This window comes from Panthera uncia, chromosome D1, assembly GCF_023721935.1.
Source record: "Panthera uncia isolate 11264 chromosome D1, Puncia_PCG_1.0, whole genome shotgun sequence".
NCBI classification, from domain to species: Eukaryota; Metazoa; Chordata; class Mammalia; order Carnivora; family Felidae; genus Panthera; species Panthera uncia.
In genome coordinates, this window is record NC_064808.1 from 93531424 (window position 1) to 93552203 (window position 20780).

General features: G+C 50.8%; 1 protein-coding gene and 1 long non-coding RNA gene across 3 annotated transcripts in view; one reads left to right on the forward strand and one right to left on the reverse strand.

Moving 5' to 3' along the window:
• The window catches only part of LOC125908796 (glutamate receptor ionotropic, kainate 4), a 77109-nt gene that overhangs the window by 15538 nt on the left and 40791 nt on the right, over window positions 1-20780 (reverse strand). The window contains exons 3-7 of the mRNA XM_049611615.1: window positions 16755-16864; window positions 12942-13115; window positions 9238-9403; window positions 7478-7703; window positions 3451-3579 (exon numbers count right to left, since the gene is read on the reverse strand). Of these exons, the coding sequence (XP_049467572.1) occupies window positions 3451-3579; window positions 7478-7703; window positions 9238-9403; window positions 12942-13115; window positions 16755-16864 (805 nt within the window). The remainder of the gene's footprint in view (window positions 1-3450; window positions 3580-7477; window positions 7704-9237; window positions 9404-12941; window positions 13116-16754; window positions 16865-20780) is intronic.
• On the forward strand, window positions 14052-18993 carry LOC125908798 (uncharacterized). 2 transcript variants are annotated; one of them, XR_007453445.1, is made up of 3 exons: window positions 14052-14826; window positions 16655-16854; window positions 18797-18993. It is a non-coding gene; the product is annotated as an uncharacterized LOC125908798 (long non-coding RNA). The 2 variants fall into 2 exon arrangements; XR_007453444.1 differs by having other exon boundaries at window positions 16696-16854.

Here is a 20780-nt window from a genome sequence, read left to right on the forward strand (position 1 = left end):
CACAGTGCCTGATGTGCTGTGGTTTACGATGTGTGCTGGATGCAGTGGGGGCTATGTGAACACTTTCTACGCCGACACCTGGGGTGTCAAAGTTCCTGTTTGGGAGCCAACAGACATAGGAAGTGGTACCAGTCTGGAGGTCCATGAGATGATTGCCCACCCATTCATTCATTCATTCATTCACTCATATTCACTCATTCACTCATATTCATTTATTCATATTCATTCATATTCATCCATTCATTCATTGCTCATCCTTTCATCAAACACTGATGTCAGATGATCATGCTCGTCACTGAGATACAAAAATAAATAAGACACAGTCCCTGCCTTTGAGTTTTTCATACTCCATGGGGGACAAATGTCAATGGAAACAAAATAGATGTCACAAGTGTTGATTTTAGAAGAGCTATCTAGCCTCGAGGAGCACAGCCATACTTGTGGCTGTGGACACTGTTCAGACCTCTCACTGTGCCTTAATTGCTCCCTTAGGCCTAGATTCTGGGATAAAATTAGTTCTCGTTTCCTTCGTGACAGTCGGTTTTGTGGAGGGTTTAACACGATTTGTGTCACTCACTCTTCACAATAGCCCCGGGAAGTGACATTATTATTATCATCCCTATTTTCTAGAGAAGGAAACTGAGGCTCAAAGATGTTTCATAGTGATTATAATGAGGCCTTTTATGGAGTGGAGTCCATTTGACCCAATGTCCATGATCCTGAACCCTTATGAAAACTGCCTGAGGGAAGAGACCTAGCCTCGTGCAGACAGTAGAACCAACAGGTAAGCAGGAGAGTAAAAGTCTGATGAGCTTTTACTCATCAGAAGGAGGGTTGGGGAAAGTCCACTAGACTTTAGGTAATACCTAGAGAGGGAGAGAGATGATCCAGACTGGGGACTGTGAGTGACAACTCTAAGGCACCCAGATCCTGTGTCATCATTCCTATACTCGCCAATTTTGCTGCCTTCCAACTGTTCCTCCGTAGGATTAGCAGGATGCATAAATAAACACAAACAAAGAAATATGTGCACAAAAGGGAAGGACCGGTGGCTGAGTTCAGGGGTCAGGGATGAAAAGGGAAACTGGAGACATGGGGCCAGCTCAGCAGTGAGCCTCAAGGGGACATGTAGATCAAATGGGGGTCATGTTTAAAAAGGCAGGGGAGCTGGGGAAGACTGCAACTAACTAGTGGGAAGCAGGAGGGGAGGGAGATCTGGAGTTGGAAGAGCCAGTGCAGGCCTGGGTGGCAGGGGAGCGGGGGGTGCGGGGGCATGCAGGATTCTGTGGGGGTCCCTGCACTGCTCTGAGCCCTTGCTCCTGGCCACCTCCCATTGAGTTCTAGCCTCCCTCATCGAGAGTGTCTCTGCGTTAACCCGTAAGTTTGGTTGGCTGCTCAGAGGCAGGAAGGACTGGACCTAGGAGACAGCTCTGGGTCTGAAGGTTGCTCAGGGAAGTCACTGAGGCACCATTTCATTGGTTGCTTTACTAACGTGACCAAGGAGAACACGGCCACTGGTAGCTTTGGACAACTAGCAGCCGGTAGCTTTAATCACACATCTCACAAATATGTATTGGGTACCTACTATGTGCCAGGCTCTGTAGGGGGTGCTAGGGACACAGAAACAAACAAGACTGGGTCCACATCTAAGGTGCCGTCTACCAAGCAGAGGAGATTGAGAGCTGCAATGCAGAGTGTTGAGTTCTCTGTCCAAAGTCACATAAGCGCCCAAGTCCCTGTGGGAGACCAAAAGCCACGACTGTTTCCCTCCATCTGCTTGGTAAGACAGGGCCCTTCGCTACCACTCTGAAGTTCACTGTTACCACAGAACAACATTGGCGTAAGTTAGCTTATCAAGGATCGCCTCTTATTTTGACTATTCCAAGCCCAGACCGCTTTAGATTATTTTCAGTCCGTGTGTCTTTGGATGGGGAGGGGGTGGTGCAGGAGCATTTTGCTACCCTGTCTTCCCTAAGGACCGACCCGCTGTCCACCTCAGAGCTACTCGTGGGACTCTGGCTCTGTTCCACGTGAAGCACACAGAGCCCTCGCCCACAGCACAAATGTCAGCTGCTGCGTCTCTCCTCAGGGTGCTTATTGCCTGCAATACCCCCTCCGCCCCTCCCTCCCTGGTCAGGTCCTGAGTATCTTCAACACCTACTTCATTCTATCAAATCCACAAAAGTTTCCGGAAACTTCTCTCTGTACCACCCTCATTTCTTTCTTCCTGTTTTTTCTTCTGAACAGAGTTATAGCCTCCTCCCCACTTGATCTTTGGGGAGTGGAGAGCCAAGACATGTGTGGTCTCAGTGGGTTCCTGTGAGGGGAGGGGCAGAGTGTCTAAATTACAAAGGGCCTGCCCCCCCTAGGTCTGTATTCCTGAGCTCCTTCCTTGCAGGAGAGAGATCCACAGACAGACACTTGGAAACACAAAGTCACTCATTCACTGTCTCATCACGGATAATCATTCACTCTGAGCAGAGATGGAAGCACGTGGTATTATTCATTTTATTCCTGAGCTGCCTTCCTGGGGGGACAGCGTGTAGAGGTAAATTTGTTGTGGATTTTAGCAAGGCTGCAGGAGATTGCGAGGGTGACCACAGGATTTATTGCCCCAACCAGGACATTGTGAGACTTAAAGGGAGTTCTAAAGATAACTAACAGGCATTAACCGATCTATAACAGATGTAGCATGGGACTATCCTGGGCAACCCCCCTACAAAATATCCCAGATGCTCAGGGACCCTCAAACTCCTCAACCACACATATCAGTCAGCGACTGCTTTCTATCCAGCGTGATTTAACCTTCATTCATTCATTCATTCATTCACTCATTCAAATATCTACCTGCCAGGCCCTGTGGACCACCCTATGAAGAAGACAGTCCTTGTCCTCACGAAATTTGCATTCGAGTAGAAGAGGTGGACAGTAAACAAAGAAATGCATAGAGAACAGAACATGAGGGAGTGATGAGGTCTGAAAAGAAAACCACAGCAGAGCTCACGTGATGGGAGGGATGTGTGGGGAGGGGAGGGAAGACCTCTCTCGGGGACCCACCCCAGGGAGGCCAGGAGGAGGCCACGGAAGGCTTGTGTTTTATTCTGAGAAGGGAAGGTTTGTGCAGGGGAATGCTGGGGTTTCCTCGAATCATGAAAAGATTCACTCTGATTACTGATGGAGAAGATGCTGTCGAGGGGCAAGAATGGGAAAGGGAGACCAGCAGTCGATCGGCTCTGGGACTAGCGAGCCGATGGGCACTGGATGCCCCCAACCAGCCCAGACTCTGGGCCAGGACTGGCCCTCAGCCCAGCCCAGCCCAGCCCAGCCCTCCATAGCTTGCAAGGCTTGCTGTCCGTGTGTTCCAGCAATCATCACCTGGACTTCGGACGCCAGAAACAAGGGACAAGCGCTCCTCTAGAACAGGAGGGGGAAGCCGCTGAACGCACTCACCTTTGGCTCTGTGATCTTCCTCCTTGGGGCACTTGCCGCCTTCCCACCATTTACGCTTCAGAATTTCGAGGCGGTTGTTCTCCTGCAGCTGGAGAATGGCCAGGTCGAACTCATCCCGGAAAACCGAACCTGTGGGGTCACAGGAGAGCCCAGAACACAGGGCGTGAGTGCCCTCTCAGGCATCACTCTGCTCCTTTCCCCAGTAGACCTCCTCACCAGTTTCCCCACCTAACATCAGGAGAAGAGAAACAGAGGTGGCGGGGGTCCCTGCAGGAGCATGGCTCTCCCCTCTGCTTGTTCTGAGGACCCTCCGTGCAGAGGAGGGAGTTCTGGCTTCATGCAGGGCACTTGGGCCTTCCTACTTTCCTTCTCTCTATGCTGACTGGTCTGTTCAGCCCATGGCCAAGAACCCAGTGTGGGTCAAGTTGAAGCTTTTCAGACAGCATTGTGGCCCTACTCACCCACCACTTTCTACTAAGGTTACCCAGCCTGCCCACTGACACTCAGGAAGCTGGCTGCAAGGCATCCCGTCTGCCTCCTCCAGGTGGAAAATCTGTGCCATAAACCTCTCCCTTGGTCAGTTGTCTTCTATTTTATCTAAATTAATTTCTCAGGCACTTGCAACTCTTGCCACATTACCCCTGACAACTGTTTACCCAGAGCAGCCTCCAGTGAGAGAAGCATCACCCCAGAGTGTGACGGAAGCCACCTCTCATCTGTGTGCAGAATCCGGTCACCAGCCACCCCAAACTTCCCACCTGCCTGCTGAGTGGCCGACAACCCTCCATCCCCATCCATCACTCTGTGCACACCGCTCCTCCCTCTGTCCTCAAACAGAAGGCTTCTGTTCAGTGCAATTCCTTTTTAATTTTTCTAATGGAATATGGTCAAGGAGCTTTGGTTCTGGAATTTGGCTTTAATCACAAAAATAGGCTTAAATGAGACCGTGGAAAGCTCAATGTCCCAGCACAAGCTGAGGCCGGAGATCATAGAGAAAAGGCTGCCAAGAGGCTGGAAACCAACTAAGCTGCTCAGTTTTCTTGCTCAAGCTCTGTGAAGGCCTGATGTGGACAGAGGCCTCGGGGCGGGGGGTGGTGGGGGAGGCTATGATGAAGGATGGAGGCAAAAGCTCAGAACAAGTAGATTTGTGCTCTCAAACCGTCACAGGCACGGGAATGACCTGGGGATCTGACTGACCCGCCGACTCTCATTCTGTGGGTCTGGGGTGGGGCCTGAGATTGCGCATTTCTAACAAGCTCCAAGGGGATGCCCCGCTGCTGGGCCACAGACCGCGCTTTGACAGGCAAGGAACTAGATCAGCTCCCAGATCTCTTTGGACTCTGACAGCCCAAGACACCACAGATGGAACCTGCCCTACTGGAGATACAACCACGCTTGGGCGGGTGAACCCCAAGCCCACAGCACAGAACATGTCTATGCAACTTATGTGGGCCCATGTATAGTAGGTACTTAATACACTCGTGCAGTGGATGGCTACTCGAACTAACAGATGGTGCTAGGTGGTGAGACTAATGAACATTCCAGGTTTACAGACGACTGTCCAGCCCAGCCAGGCATTTCTAGCATTTCCAACCCAACCTCAGTGGCACACCAGGGGCCTTGAGAAAGGATTATTCTGTTTATTCCACATTTGCCTACTTTGCTCCTAAACCACTTGACTAATTGTCCATCTCATTCCTTGTACTGTTTCTCTTCATTTCCCTTGGTCCCACCACATTGCTTATTCTCTGGTTATGCCCTTACCTCCCGCATAAGAATGACACACATGCTTTCTTGGACGTGACCTCAACTCAGATAAATTCTGGCTCATCAGTGGGTGGTGCGGTGCCCTTCTCAGCCTGATCTGAGAACCCGGACAAGCCCGTACCTCACTTCCCCACCTATCCTGTCTTGTCGAGCTGGTGGGACCCCCTCCGGCAACATGGTCCAGTAAGCGAAGCACTGAATTTGGAGACAGGCTCAAACCCAGCTCCTCTACTGATTGTGTGACCTTGGACAAGAAACTTGCCAGCTCTGAATCTCAGTTCTCTCTTCTAGAGTGGGAAGGACAACATCTAACTCACAGGTGGGATGACATGTGAAAATAGCATCACGTTAGGGGTGCTTGGGTGGCTCAGTCAGTTAAGCATCCGACTTCGGCTCAGGTCATGATTTCAAGGTTTGTGAGTTCAAGTCCCGCATCGGGCTCTGTACTGACAACTCAAGAGCCTGGAACCTGCTTTAGATTCTGTGTCTCCCTCAATCTCTGCCCCTGTCCTGCTCACACTCTATCTCTGTCTCTCAAGAAGTCAATAAACATTAAAAAAAAAAATAATAAAAATAAATAAAAAGAAAAAAAAGAAAATAGCATCACGTCAGACATAGAATAAATGTGTTTCCTTCCCTTTTTCCTTCGTCATTGATAAAAATTTCTAGAGTTGGTCCGCTTTAGGTCAACTCTCTAATAGGTGTGTTCCACGAAAACTTAGGAAGCATTTGACATTTCGGTTAAATTTCTTAAATTGCTGGAGTATTATCAAGGTGCATCTTACATTTGTTTTGCGGTTTACTCCACCATCTTGAAATAAAATGTAAGCCAATACATTTCTCAAAGGGGCCCATGATTTGCATATTAATGAACATCAATGAAATATGATGGTAAGAAGGGAATACGTGGGTTTTCAAGCGCCCCGAGTGAGGCGTCTAGTTTATAGAATTCGTAGCATCAGAATTCACAGAGTTCGAAGATGAACCGTATCATTGCCTACGGTCACTGGTGTGGTTTCTGATCGGTGTTTAAGGAGTCATCTGCTTTTATCAAATAACACAAGGGACTATGGAAAAAATGGGGAGGGCACCAGTGTTCCTCCTGAACAGGCTAAGTATGAGACACTGTAGTAAGGCACCTGACTGGATTATTAGGCTTATCCTTCAGTTGCCCCAATTTACAGAATAACTGAGATTCAGAGAGCTTAAATAACCTATCTGAGGTCCCACAGGCCGGAGCCAGGTGCATTCCCAGGTCTGCCTGACTCCAAAACCATGCTTTTCACACTCCACAGGTATATAGTGAAGCCTACAGAGTTCTGAGTTAGGTAAAGATCAAGAGAAGGCATGTGTAAGGTAACAGCAAAGTTGTGTATACTGTATATTGATCTCCCCACATTGGTCTGATGGCCTCAGTTCCTGCCTTTCCCCCTGCTGCCTTGTACAGGACAACCTCCTATAAGAAGAGTGTTGGGCGAGGACAGCCCTATACGGCATGGCTCTCAGCGGTTGGGTGGGGGAAGGGTCCATGTCCCAAGCATCTGGGGAACATTTTCAGATTCCCTCTTCAATCCAAAAAGCCGGTCAACGTGTTCCCTCTCATCTTCCGGTTGAGGTACTATCAAGGCATGAATATCCTTTAGAAAGCACAGCTGGGATACTTTTCTGGAAGCCAAACATCCCTACCTTGGTATAAAACACCGGAAGGTACACAGCTAAATACAGAGTTCCACTACCTATTCTCAATTACCTACGCTGATTTGGAGTAGATGGGTCCACGAGACCCACAAATGAATTGAAAGCTACCCCATCAATCATGTCAGTCTCCTTCTGTAATAAGCCTTTCACCAGGGACACTAGCAGCAAAATTCATGGAGCTTCGCCATTTCTTCCTTCTCCTTCCCACTGCTAGTAGAGAGACCCTCAAAAGGGATATGGCCAAAGGGCGGGAAGCAGGAGGAGGGAGAACAAAAGCCCTAAAGAGTCCACTGAGGGCATCAACCTGCCCTTTAGTAATTAATCAACTACTAACAAACCGATGGCTAGCCCTTCGATAACTAAAGATTGAGAACTGATCACTGATTAGTGGAAGTATGGGGGTTTGCTTATTATTTTTTTAACCTGGAAAATGCCCACCTAAAGTCCCTGTTAAGTGGTTCTAGAACGGGGTTGTCAAATTCAATGTTGCATTCAGTGGTCCTAGCTACTCTGACCCTGCCTGGATGGAGCCACCCAAAGAGGCTGGTCCTCTCCCGCATACCGACTGGCATGCCAATCCCATAGCCCTTGGTGTCCAGCAGGCCCCCAATCTGAGTGAGGTTGCAGTTTCGCTGCCGGTAGTACTCATTCATGGTAGATTCCAGAAGGAAGGCGTAGTTGGAATTCAACACCCTGGCGATCCCCTCCTCTGTGCTCTTCACAAACACGCTTGGCTGCTTAGAATACATGTAATTCCACATGCGCTGGTAGGTCTGATAGCGGGAATTCTGGGAAAAGAACACACGGAAGCAGGCTTAGGAAAAGAGGAAGGAAATGTTTTCCTAATGGGCACGTTGTCAGCGTGGAGCCTGATGTGGGGCTCGCGCTCACAGACTGTGAGATCATGACCTGAGCCAAAATCCAGAGTTGGACGCTTGACCACCTGAGCCACCCAGTCACCCCAGGAAATGGTGGTTTTAAAAGGGAGGGAATCAAAGTAGACCTTAAAATCCTGGCCCCTCTATTACTCAACCCCCTCATTATATTCAATAATCTTTTCCCTTTTCATCTCTCAACTGCCACCGCATCACGGCAGGAGGCGGGGATTGTGCCTACGATAAACTTTTACAGAAAAGCAAGGAAAGAACAGGGTCCTAAGGCACTATAAACTCTGTCTACTGGTTTGATCATTGGTTTTGCCCCATCTACCCTTGAGAGGTCTACCACTGCCAACCTCCATGTTCTGACAGAATTAAGAACGGAAATTCTGGAACTATCCTTTGCTGTCCTTCAGGCTGGAGGTGGTGGATTCAGGTTCATCAGGACGTCTAAAGACACCATCTGAAGGAAGAGTGCCGGCTATTTTCTGTTGATCCTAAACCAACTTGTCAATCACATATCCAGCACCGGCTTCTCTCTTACAAATAAGAACAAGGCCGAGAGAATTCTGGCGGTCTATCCACACCTGGGTTTGCACGATGCCTTCAGTGGTTATGGGGCCAAGAGACACTGAGACTGTCTAGGAAACAGAAAACTGAAGGCCTTGGACCTGTGTCCTGTGACAATGGACTTCTTGGGCGGTAGGTTGGTTAGACACCTATTAACTGCAGGGTAAGTCTGCTTTCTTAGAGATCCCGAAGCATATGAAAACTGCCCCTCTTGTCTGGCCCAGATCTGCCAGTCTTGGTGATCAGTCACCTGGTTTGTTGGCTAATACACAACTGCGGCAAGGTCTTCTCCAGAGCCTTGCAAGGAAACCTCAAAGCCAACAGGGTCCCGATCTGACACCTGTCTAGTTTGGGATATGTGCAATCAGTTCATACTCATCTTCGTGTTCCTTATACTTCAGACATTTGTGTAGTGTTCTAAACTTGCTTTATGTAAGTACTGCCGATAAAATTTAACCCACTTAACCAAACTTAAATGTATACATTAGCCTCAACCTATGCAGTAGTAGAAATAAAAGTACAGGTTAGATTCGCTGCATTTACGTGTATTTTTCTAATCGCCACTAAAACAAATACGAAACTATTGCCATTCAAAGATAGTTTCAACACGTCATGCTTAAAAGCATCTCGACTCCCACTAACGGTTCTTGCACAACACTTTGGGAGGCTGAAATTAACCCCAAAGTGCTTTGGGGACCTCATTCCAGGGGTATTTTGCAGAAGGGGGGTGAAAAATGAGCCCCAAGTGAATCTGCAGACTAGATGTTCAAAAGAGATAATGGGATGAGGATTGATGTTTTCATCTGCAGAGGACAAACATCTCAACTTTATCCTGCCCAATTCCCCATGTTGGTGAGCAACCAAATGGGTTTACTTGGAAGAAGGTCATGCTGGAGCCTCCGTGAATTGTGCCATACTCAATGGCGGTCTGGTCAGCCAGGTCATCCACTGACTCAATGGGCACATCCATGCGTTGCACAGTCAGGAAGGCTGCTAGGTTGGCCGTGTAGGATGAGATGATGATCAGCGTGAATGCCCACCTATGTAGGAAAAGACCAGGAAGTCATCGTTGCCCAGGCACGCCCAGGAGTCTTAGCCCCCGTCCCCAGTCCTGCTGCGACATAGGGGAGACCAGGTGTCCCTCTTTGGAAGGAGCTCCCAGCTCAGTCGGTGGGGGGAAGAGAAAGGAGGCAGGGCATATGATGTCAACAGAAATGAATCGGGTGTGTGAGGTTGCTTGGGAGACCATTAATTTTTTTTTTTCTTGTTTCCAAAAGGAGGTGGTTCTTGGGTTGCTATTCAAAAGAGGTGTGTCCATGCACATGAGACCGTCTGGAAGACCGTGAGAAATGAGATAGGGAATGAGCTAAGGGTGCTGGCTCTGGGGGCTCTGTTTAGAACCCGAGCTGGGTCGGCTGCCCTTGTCCTCTCATGATGCGGTCCACCATCAGATGAGCATCAACCGTGTACTGAGCACCTGCCCTGAGCCACAGACACGATCTCATGTAACCCCTGCAACGAAGGGAGGCAAAATTCTTATCCCAATTTTGCTGATGAGAAACTTGCCAAGTAACACAATGATACATCCATATTTTAAAACCAGTCCTACAAAACCAGAAACCCTTTGAGATTAACTGGTGACAGGCACCTTTGAAGTGCTAAGAAGCTGGAATTAGAAACTACCCTTACAATGGGCAAGCTATTTCAAAACAGAAGAGTGTTTTATTGGGTAGAGCAAACTCATTTAAAATTAGAATAATTTTGCAAGTCAGGCGGTATACATGTTAAAGGCGTTAAAACTAGTTTGTTCACTTAAGTAGGTTAAATAAGCCCTCTGCCATCTGGTCAGCAGTGTGGATCTGCATCCCAATCCATTTGTTTATGGGAATTCAAAGACATATCCAAGCACAAGTGAGGCTGGATAATCACAAATTCGGAATTAGTGGAGTCTGAATTAATGAGGCTTTAGTCATTATGAAGACATTGCCAACTAAAGTGTAGCGTTTGCCACAGGATTCAGAGGCCAGCAGCTTCCAGGAGACTTTTAAGAGTGGGAAGTCCCATTGTCTCCTTGGCCTCTGTGTCCAAGGACCCCTGCTGGCGGCCTCCCAGATGTGAAGTGACAGGGGCATCTACCGACTGCATCCGTATGCCAGACCACCAGTGAGGTGAGCTGGTTTAGTTCTGGCCTTGTTCCCCTCCCCCTGTGAGACCTTAGGGGAAAAGCCACATTCCTCCTCTGAGCTTGCCCGCTCAGGGAGAATAATGCCTGCTCTGCGTGTCTTTGGAGAACTGTGAGATCAAACGATTGGTGACTAATAATCTGTAAAGGACCAGATGAATGTGAGATACAGAGAAATGCAGGGATAGACCGTTACGCCGAACATGGGATGACGACCATCTGGTCAACTTCCCTATTTGTGACCTATAAGTGCCCGGTGTCCATCCATTCCTAAGACCTGCCTTCCTTGCTGCTGCCTCAGCTCATACACGCTGCTGGAAGTTCTTTCTCGTGACCATCCCCCAGAGGAGGCCAGGGAGGTGGGGTGATCCATCCCTAGGTGGAGGCTAGCATTCTGAAGCTGTTTGTGCCCTGGCTAGTGCCGTGAGTTAGTGAGCCCTGGGTGTGGCCTTGACCTCAGAGTTGGCTGGGGAAGTTCCCTCAGCCCCATGGCTACACTCCAGCGTCTGTTCCACCCTGGATGGCCATGTGTCTCTTTATGCCACTGGTCACAAGGGAATGGGTCAGAGAACAAAGTAGCTCAGGGCAAGCCTATCTTCTCTGCTGAGGAAGCAAATCACACACTCTCTCCAGAGGGGTCAGGGGAGCCCTGCTCCCTTGTGAAAGGGGCATCACTGGTTGCAAAGTTGGCATTCTTGTTAGCAACGTGGTATTTTCCGTCACTTGCTCTGGGCGAGGACTCTAAGGGAGGCGGCGATGGCCCTGTCTTCTGACCTCACACTCCTGCAGGGAGGTGACCAAACTGAGACCTTGATTTGATAACTCAGAACTCCGAGAGGCAGAGGGGCTCCCTAACAACTCAGGCACCCCCCCCCCTTCCCACACACCCTCAGGAGTGGCGTAATGGAGCTCCCCTAGGACGGCTATTTAAAGTACTGGCGACCCTGTGGGCCAGGGCGGCACAGCCTGCAAGACTAGTGGCCCTCCCAAGCGCTCAGGCAGACGTTGTCTGCAGGAGGGAAGTCCTGGGGGTCAGGGATCTGACAGGTGGATGAACCTGACAATGGGGCCCTACGTGCAGTGCATGGGAACACCCCCCTCTGGAAGGCAAAGCCCCAGGTAGAAAGAGATCAGAGTCTGCAGCTGACTTCTGCAGGGCTTCTGTCCATATTTCCAGGATTTTGAGGGAACTCTGTGATTTTCCCTGCCAAGACCGTCCCTTTTTCCCGGTGGAAAGTTAAACCGGGTTGTCCCAGTTGATCCACTTGGTGATTTCTGGGCACAATCTGGGAACGGGTGAGCACCTTGCCCAGATGTTTTAAATCCTACTGTATTCATTATTTAGCAGAGAAAACAAAAGTCCCAGCTGCGTTTTCACCTCTCCATCAGCTCTAGTCCAGTGGTTCTGGTAAATGTCCAGACACTGGTGTCCAAGGGTGAAAATGCCACTTTTCCTTTGGTTTACACAGGCTGAGAAGGAGGGGAGAGAACCAGGGTTGGAAGTCCTATAGGCTGTGACAGCCAAACCTGACAGCGGGTTTTTACGTGAGGGTGGGGACCGGTACTCTGCAAATGTGCCTCTCTGTGCTACACGCACACACGCGCGCGCGCACACACACACACACACACACATATGTATGTCTGTTTCACTCCCCCATAATGCTCAAATAGCAACTATGAGTCCACACATTTATGTATCATTTTCAAGTTTGCAAATTGCATTTCCATGCATCGAATCATTCGACCGTATTCTTTTCGCCCTGAACGAGCCAAGAGGAGAAGGGAGTTTCAAGCTGAGGCTGGCGGACTGCCCATGTGGACGGCTCCTGAGGTCCTGTCCGGCTCTGAGCCACTAAGAATTTGCCTTTCCCCACACCTGCCGAGGTGGACAGGTCAGGCAAGGCCCCAGAGCCGGGCGCAGAGGGACAAAGTTGGAGAAAGCTGGTAGAGGAGGAGAGATGTGACAGCCAGGTTTGAATTCTTCCAGCAGCCAAGTCCTGTTTCACACTCACATTTGCATAAATCTGCATATGCCTTGGCAGGCCCAGCCACCCAACCTCAGGTCATTTTCAGGTCAGCAAGTTACAATCGCTTTGCCTTGGGCCTTACAAGGCTGTTTTCTGCATCTCCTTTCCTGCCCTGGCTCCCCTCTGTATCCAGACCTCTGAGGCAGAGGGAAAGAGGAACCAGATAAGATGGCACAAAGTGTGCCCAACCCGGTGCTCCCGGGCCTTTTGAGCTGGCGGAATGCAACCCAGCTCCCTGCTAATCTGTTTTGAAAGGCAGAGCTCTCTGTGAGGTTCCTGCCTACCCGCAGCCAGAGCAGGGCTTATCTGACGACTCCCTTGGTGTCCCCACCCCACTGGGCCTGGCCCCTTCTCTGCCCCGGATCTTACCAGACGCCACTGACACAGCGGGTGGATAAGGCTCGGGGGGCGATGGTGGACCCCTGCTGCATGAATCCCCCAACGGGAAACCAGAGGCTGTTGCCAAGGGAGTACTGATTCACCAGGAGGTTGCACCGGCCTTGGGCACAGGGGTGTGGGCTGTACCACTCGTAGGGGGTCAACCTGTGGGAGAAAAGGAACATAGACTAGTGCCACGGAGGGTGGCCATGATGGAAAGTGCTGGAGTCAGTGGGAGCGGCTCTCCCTTCTGGCCTCGCCTCTGTGCTTCGGGACCTGGCCTGTGGCCTTGGGTAAGCCACTTCCCTCTGCTGGACTTGGATTTTCCCAACCCCCAAATTGAGGGGGTTGGAGTATGTTGGCAGTTTTCAAACTGTTTTTCTTTCATCAAAAAAAAAAAAAAAAATGTTTTTTTTTTTCCCAAATAAATTATGATGTGGAACTCCAAACCTAGAATAAAGTGACTGGAAACTGGGAGTGTCAGGGGTGGACAGCGGGGAAGCTCCGTTTTCTGCACCCCCTAGTCCCCAAAGTGGTCACAGAGGGATCCCAGGGCCCCACAGAGCCAGTTAGAAAACTCTCAGCCTAGGGGCGCCTGGGTGGCTCAGTCGGTTAAGCGGCCGACTTCGGCTCAGGTCATGATCTCGCGGTCCGTGAGTTCGAGCCCCGCGTCGGGCTCTGTGCTGACAGCTCAGAGCCTGGAGCCTGCTTCGGATTCTGCGTCCCCCCCTCTCTTTGCCCCTCCCCCACTCATGCTCTGTCTCTGTCTCAGAAATAAACAAACATTAAAAAAAAATTTAAAAACAAAAACAAACAAACACAGACTGCTGGGCTGGGCCCCTGATGCTCCTGATTCAGTAAGTCTGGGTGAGGCCTAAGAATATGCAAGTTCTTCCGTGATGTAGATGCCACTGGTCCAGGGACCACGCTGAGAAACACTGGCCTAGACCGTCCCTTGGGCCGAGGGTCTCCACCCTGTTTCTGTTTCAGACTCACCTGGGGGCGTTGAAAGAAACGTCAAAGATGAGATTCTGCTCCCAGAGGCTCTGATTTACTTTGTCCAGGTGGAGCCTGAGCATCAGGATTTTTTAAAGCCCCCCCAGGTCAGTGTGATGGGCACACGGGGTTGAGAAGGGCTGCTCTAAGCTCCCTGCCCCCACCTTCCCTCCCTGATGCCCAGAACACCCCGTCTTCCTGCCCACCAGACGCACGCCTTCCCTCCTCTGCTCAGTGGCCCTGGCCGGTCGCCCACACAAAGCATCCGGGCTCTGAAGAGAGAGATGTGTCTGGGCGTGTGCCGAGCAGGGCAGGCACCGTGTGCTCACAGGGTACTATTCGCATCACTGGTCTTCCTGTCCCTCCCCCAGCCTCGTCGGCACTCACTCTACAGTGGCTCGCCCACATTTCCACTGCCGCCTCTTGTTCCTGAATATGATGCCAGCGTGTCATCGTTGGCCCGCGTCCTGACATGTGCTCCTTCTCTCTGTGGCCTACGGAGCTGGCTTGCGCTCGGTGGTTCCCAAGCCTACAGGCCACTGGAAGTGAGCTCCAAAAATACAGATTCCCCGGCCCCGGCCCTAGAGGTGCTGAGATGACCGGACCTGGGAATCAAACTTTTTAAAAGCTCCCTGTCTGACTCGGATATCAGCTGGCTTGGGAACGGCTGCCTTAGATCAGTGGTTTCCAAACATTTCTTTTCACCTCTAAAATCTTACCCAGCAGTACAGTAGCTCAAGAGATAAAAGCGGAACTGGTTTGGATGAAGAGGAGTTGAGGCTCCAGAGCTCAGGCTTCTTCTCACCTCCAGAGTCTCTGGTGCCTCCCAAGAGCCTTCCTGCCCTATGGAACCCTATTTGAAAACCAGTACCTACCTCAGGTCGGTAAATTATCCTATGTTCGTGTACATACACACACACACACACACACACACACACACACACACACAAAGTGGTATAATCAGACCTTTAGTACATTTTTTTGGTTAATCTTTTTGTTAATGCTGGATCCTGGGGGTAGTGAGTGAGAGTGTGTGTGTGTGTGTGTGTGTGTGTGTGTGTGTGTGTGTACGCGTGTGTGCGTGCTGCGTCTAGGGCAGGGAAGAAGGGTTGTTGAAGCCCCTGGGGCCGGTTGAAAAGCTTTAGGCTGCAGTGGGCATGGTGAAGCGGGTTTATATGTCTGTATATCTAGGAACCAAGCCATAAGACTATTTCCAGGGCCTTCGGGGTCCCTCGAGAGCTGTGGCTGTCTACCCGCAGGGGCTCAATCGAAGGGGGCAAGAGTGGGTTTCAGAGAGGTGGAGCCAGGGCTCAGGCAGACAGCTTCCTAAAAGCTGCAGCACACAGTGCGGTGGAGAGGAGAGAGAAAGTGTCACGCAGTGTGCCAACCTCCTGCGTGTCTCGTCCGTTGTCACTGACAACAGATCCTTGATAGTGGCAATGCCTACAGGCCCAAGGGGGTAGATGAGTGGTACACAGCAGCCTTTGAAGACTACTGGCTTGTAAGCAAGGCCTTCCTCTGTCTGGCTGGATCTCATGGGTTCAGGATGACTTTCCTCAACTTGGCTTTGATCTCCACTGGAAGAGGCACAGGCTGGGTGATAGAATACTCCCTGGGCAGGCTGGGGGCTGCCCTGGGGGTTAAGCACTCCGCTGCCCCTTGGGGCTCCGTGTTCCAGCTGGAGAGAGCACATGCTCTCCCTGAGCCACTGAGCAGACATGCCCTTGGGGAAGACCCTGCCAGGCAGAGTTGGGACATACGCTAGAATCATCTGGCCCCGCCACTGTGGCCCCGAGGCAAAGGAGACTGCTATGGAGGCAGCTGGAACAGACACTGCCAGTTCCCATGAAGCTCATTGTGTGGTTCTCTGCTCCTGGGTAACAGCCCTTTCTGGTCCCCCACTATGGTCAGCTGAGCACTGAGCAGGGAGCTGGGATTCTGAATGAGTGACCTGTGAACCCCAAGGGCTTGTTCTGTTTCCAGATAGGTAAGCTGGCTCTCCTGAAGCCCAGGCTGACCCAACGGCCCAGCCCCAGAGAGAAACAACCCTCTCTGTGCACATTCATGGGCGGCCTTAGCCATGGGATGCTCTCAGGTTCTTCTGGAGGCCCAGGGATAGTTTCTATTTCTAGCGAGAGGGGAGGGATTAATTGTCGCCAACCCCTGATCTGGACCAATGGTCTCAACTCAACACAACTTGCGAATGCCTCTCTCCAACCCGTCCTCCTGTCGTGTACCACCCTCCATGGCTCCCATTCACCAAGGCAGCTGTGTTTTCACTGGCAGATCCAGGCTAGGGGATGGGCCAGACCCTCTCCAGAGGGAACCTCCTCCTTCGCCCATGCCACGAGGCCTCTGGTCCCCTCACTCTGGATTCACAGGCTCTGTTTCTTGTCACTTAGCACTCTGCAGCAGATCCTGGCGACGTCTGATGCCAGGACAGCCAAATGCATAGTGATCAATCCTGTCTCCCTCCTCCCCACCACTCTCTCTCCCCAAGCCCCCCCCCCCCCCAAGCAGGGGGCCCAGAGATGGGAGGGAAGAGGAAGGGGAAGAGGAGGGATGCAGAAGCAAATTCAGACAAGCTCACCTGTCTTCACCATGCAACTTGGGGAACATGTGCACGTAGGTGGGGGAATGGGTAGTGCCAGGTGGACAGCAGGGCAGAGGGCAGGTGGGGTCCTGAGTCCCTCTCCTACCCCCTCCAGTGTGGTGCCAAGGTGTCCTGCTCCCCACCCCTCCCATGCAGTTCTCCGCAGCGGACGCGAGGTGGCGGTGTGAGGACAGGGACGGGGAGAGGAGCGTTACCGAGCCACCAGGAAGAGGACGCAGCTGACGGCCAGATAGGCTAGAAGCATGAAGAGCCAGACGCCTGGAGAAAATGGGTCCAGGAAGGAGAAATAGCCAGGTTTGCGCCCCTGGAAATGGAGACAAAACCAAGATTCACCATACACATTCAGTCAGGATGGCCCTTGGGCAGGGCAGGGCAGGGCAGGGCAGGGCAGGGCGGAGGGTATGGGGAGTGGGGGTCTGGCCCCAGATGGCATTGCGTCGGGTTCTGGGTGACCGGTTTCAATGGCACTGGGACCCAAGGTGCAGAGGGGCTGCTCCAAGACCTATTCAGCCCTGACCTCAGCAGATGAAACAAAGGAACAGCTGGAGGCATGTCACTTCCTAGGTTGAGGAAGGCTTTGTGCTGGGCCAGTGGAACAGCGCTCAGCGCCCCCTACATACTGCCCTGTGTCCCCCCCGCCCCCGCCCCCGGGGACGGCATGGCGGGCTCAGGGGCACCTTAGAGCCACTGGTGTCTGCAGTGCTGGAGTACAACAGCACCCCTCTCGGACTCTCACGTCTTTCTCATGAGGATGCTAACGTGACAGGCCCCTTGATGTTTTTGTTTGCGGGCTGATCTCACACCGGGTGAGATTTCTCCCGTAAACCTCAGGACGGTGCCATGAGGCAGATTATTATGTTCATTTTACTAGCGAAGAAACCAAAAGCCAAGGGCAGTCAAGAGATGTGTCCAAGGTTACACAGCTGAGGAGTGGAAGAGTGGAGTCTCAAATGCACGCCTTCTGACACACAGCTCAGGGCTCTTAGCGTAATGCTGTGGGGAAATGTGGGCTGTCCCCAGCCCAGGGATGTGCCTGGCCAGAGTCAGAGGCGACAGCGGATGGAGCCAGGAACAGACACCTGGCCACCAAGCTCCCAGACATTTTTCTGGAGGAGAGCAAACTGGAATGAGCTGTCTGCAGCTGTGTGGTCTTGGACGAGGGCACACCTTTCTCTGGTCTCGGTTGGAGGTACCTTAGATCAAAGGTGACACACCACAGACAGCCCTCCCCTAATCTGTCTACCCTGCAATGTTTACCTATTCTGTATCCGTTGCTAACATTACATGATTGGGAGATGTCATGTAAAAATCCAGGTTTCCGGCTTTTTCTTCCTTTGTTTTTTTTTCCAGCAAAATGGGGCTTTCTAGAAACACTGGGCCCACCTTGTCAACTGGCTGGAGCTCAGTGGTGGTTGCCCCCTCTACATATGGCCTGCTCTCTCCAGCTCGTCTCTCTGTCCTTCCATACTGCTGCGGCTTCTCTGGGCAAACAGACATGAATTCTAGTGCCCTGTCGCTCATGACTACTTCCTTCTGTGTCTCTCAATTGAGAAATACCCAGGGGGGAAAAATCTTTCATTGTTGCTTTCTGAATCTGAAACCCCATTAGATGCTCAGTGTCAGAAATCTATACCTGATTATATCACAACGAGTGAATCGAGAAAAATGACAGCACTATTTAAAGCTGCCATATTTGGTTATGGGTGATAAGGAATGACACACAGTCATGGGAAAAACTCCTGGAGACTCAAGTTATAAAACACAGAACACCACACAAACGAGGATCAAGACATAAACATAGCTCCACTGGAAATGTATCAGTCATGCTGGCAAGGGAACATCTGATTCTTCCTGCGATTGACTGATGCCAACCAAAAGAGCAAGGAGGGGGCAGTTATTTGAGATTTGGGTCTGGGCGTCTACCGCCTTGGTCGGGGCTGAGCCCAAGCTGTTTAGGTGATGCCAAAGAGAAGTACGTTCCTTGCAGGCTCTGAACACCTGCTATTGTTTTTTTTTTTTTTTCCTATGCGGATGCATCAGAACACTTCCTTCCCCGAAGACATCTGAGTTACTGGTGCTTGGGGGCAAATCAGGTGTTATATGCCACAGGCATTTCTTCCGAATAACAGCTTTTCCTTAACCCAGAGATATATGATGGTGATACTTTCCTTCTGGAGAACTCAAAATGTTTCGTGATGTTCCCTTGATTTCAATACCCGGTCCTCTCTATTGACAGATGGAAGAACTGAGACCCGGGGAGGTTAAGTGCCTTGCTCAAATCAGTGGCGATGCCTTCCATTTCTCCGGTGCTCGTTCGTCAAGCTGCGCCATAGAGATGCCACTTCTCTTTCGTTCAGATGGCAGCTGTACCGCGTCTCCCTCTTCCTCCTTTATCTTTGCAACTTGCTCCAATAAACTCCCTAATTAATCTCACGCCTGCTCCCCAATGCCAGCAGGATCCCAACCTACTCCATCTCAACCCCTGAAAGTGCGCTGACTCATTATTTATTTATACCCATCATCATTTATTTTGACTCTGTCATATTGATAGGCATTTGTATTGATTTATACCTGTCTCTGTTGACTGCGAGTTGGGCCGGTTGCTTCTGGGGGACGATAGCCACTTTGGAGGCAGATAACTGATTATATCCAGTCTATGCCCCAACCATCTAGGACAGGCCAAGCCCCATGGACAGAGCTGAAAATCAGATGGCACCAAAATTTAACTAGTTCCTTGACTTTTGTACCATACTTCAGACTGACCACACCAGCGCCAGCATTCATGATGCTGTCTGATGGTGGCAAAGATTCAAGGGGCTGGTCACCAAATGATGGCAATCCCAGCATGGTAAGGCCCTTTGAATGTTAGCACCGGACCTGCAAAGTGGCCCTAAACTCCCCTTGCATGTTGAAAATCCCTCTTATCGGGGCGCCTGGGTGGCTCAGTCGGTTAAGCATCCGACTTCAGCTCAGGTCATGATCTCACAGTCTGTGAGTTCGAGCCCTGCGTCGGGCTCTGTGCTGACAGCTCGGGGCCTGGAGCCTGCTTCGGATTCTGTGTCTCCCTCTCTCTCTCTGCCCCTCCCCTGTTCATGCTTGGTCTCTCTCTGTCTCAAAAACAAATAAAAACATTAAAAAAATAATTTTAAAAATAAAGAAAATCCCTCTTATCCACAAAAACAACCTGATGCGTGATACTGAATTCTACGCGTACTAGAAGAAATGAATTATAGTCAGAATGCTGCTGCTCTCCCAGGGTCCGGAGCCAGATGCGTAAGGACACCACAGCCAGATAACTCAGGACAGGCAGTGAATTGAGACACAGACTCTGGAGCTAGCTTGCCCAGGACTGAATCCCGGCTTTGCCACTTACAATCGAGTGACCCTGGACAGGTGACTTAACCTCTCTGGGCCTCCGTTTCCTCTTTTGTAGCATGAAGGTAACAATAAAACCTACCTCAGGGGGTGGTTTTGAGAGCTAGATGAGTTAACACACAGTGAGGGCTACATACGTGTTGGCTTCCCTCTAATGGTAGCCATGAGGGAAGGGGGAGGGAGGAGGCAGTAAGTGACAAAGGATGGAACTTCTTTTTATATTGATTCTTGCTCAGCGGACAAGAAATCCCTTTTTCTGTCTTGTAGTGACACACGCTAAAGATGTTTGGGGGGAGAACGCCACGTGGCCACAGTCACTTTCCGTAACTCCTACTAGCATTCCTGTGTGTTATGATACACGAATCGTGAGGATTCGCCAGGGCTCTCCAGGGAAGCCATTAGCGCAATACCAGGCTCCCTTCTGGAAACATGGCTTTTAGAAGCCAGCGATTCCAACCTTTGGAACTCAGTTCCGCCTCAGCCTTTCTGCCAAAGTCACGGAGTGGGTCAGACGTGTGGCGGGTTCTTCTGTGTTTCTGGAAGGGCTGTGTATCCTAGTCACCGTTTCCTTAGCGGTGACATCACAGAAATTAGTGACGCTGACTCTCTTCCTGCCCCCTCTGCTCTCCCCATGCCCTCCATGTGGTTTTGCCAGTCTTTAGAACTAAATGGCAGCATATTCAGAGTCTTCTTTCAACTACTGGCCGTGGTCAGCGGTCAATAAAAACTCTTTAGGGCTGAAGCGATAAAAGAACAAAGTCTCCGTGTCTCCTGGAAGAGGCAGAAGAAGGTGATTTCCTCTTGTCCCACCCTGGGAACCCATGGACAGCTTTCCTCAGTGTGTC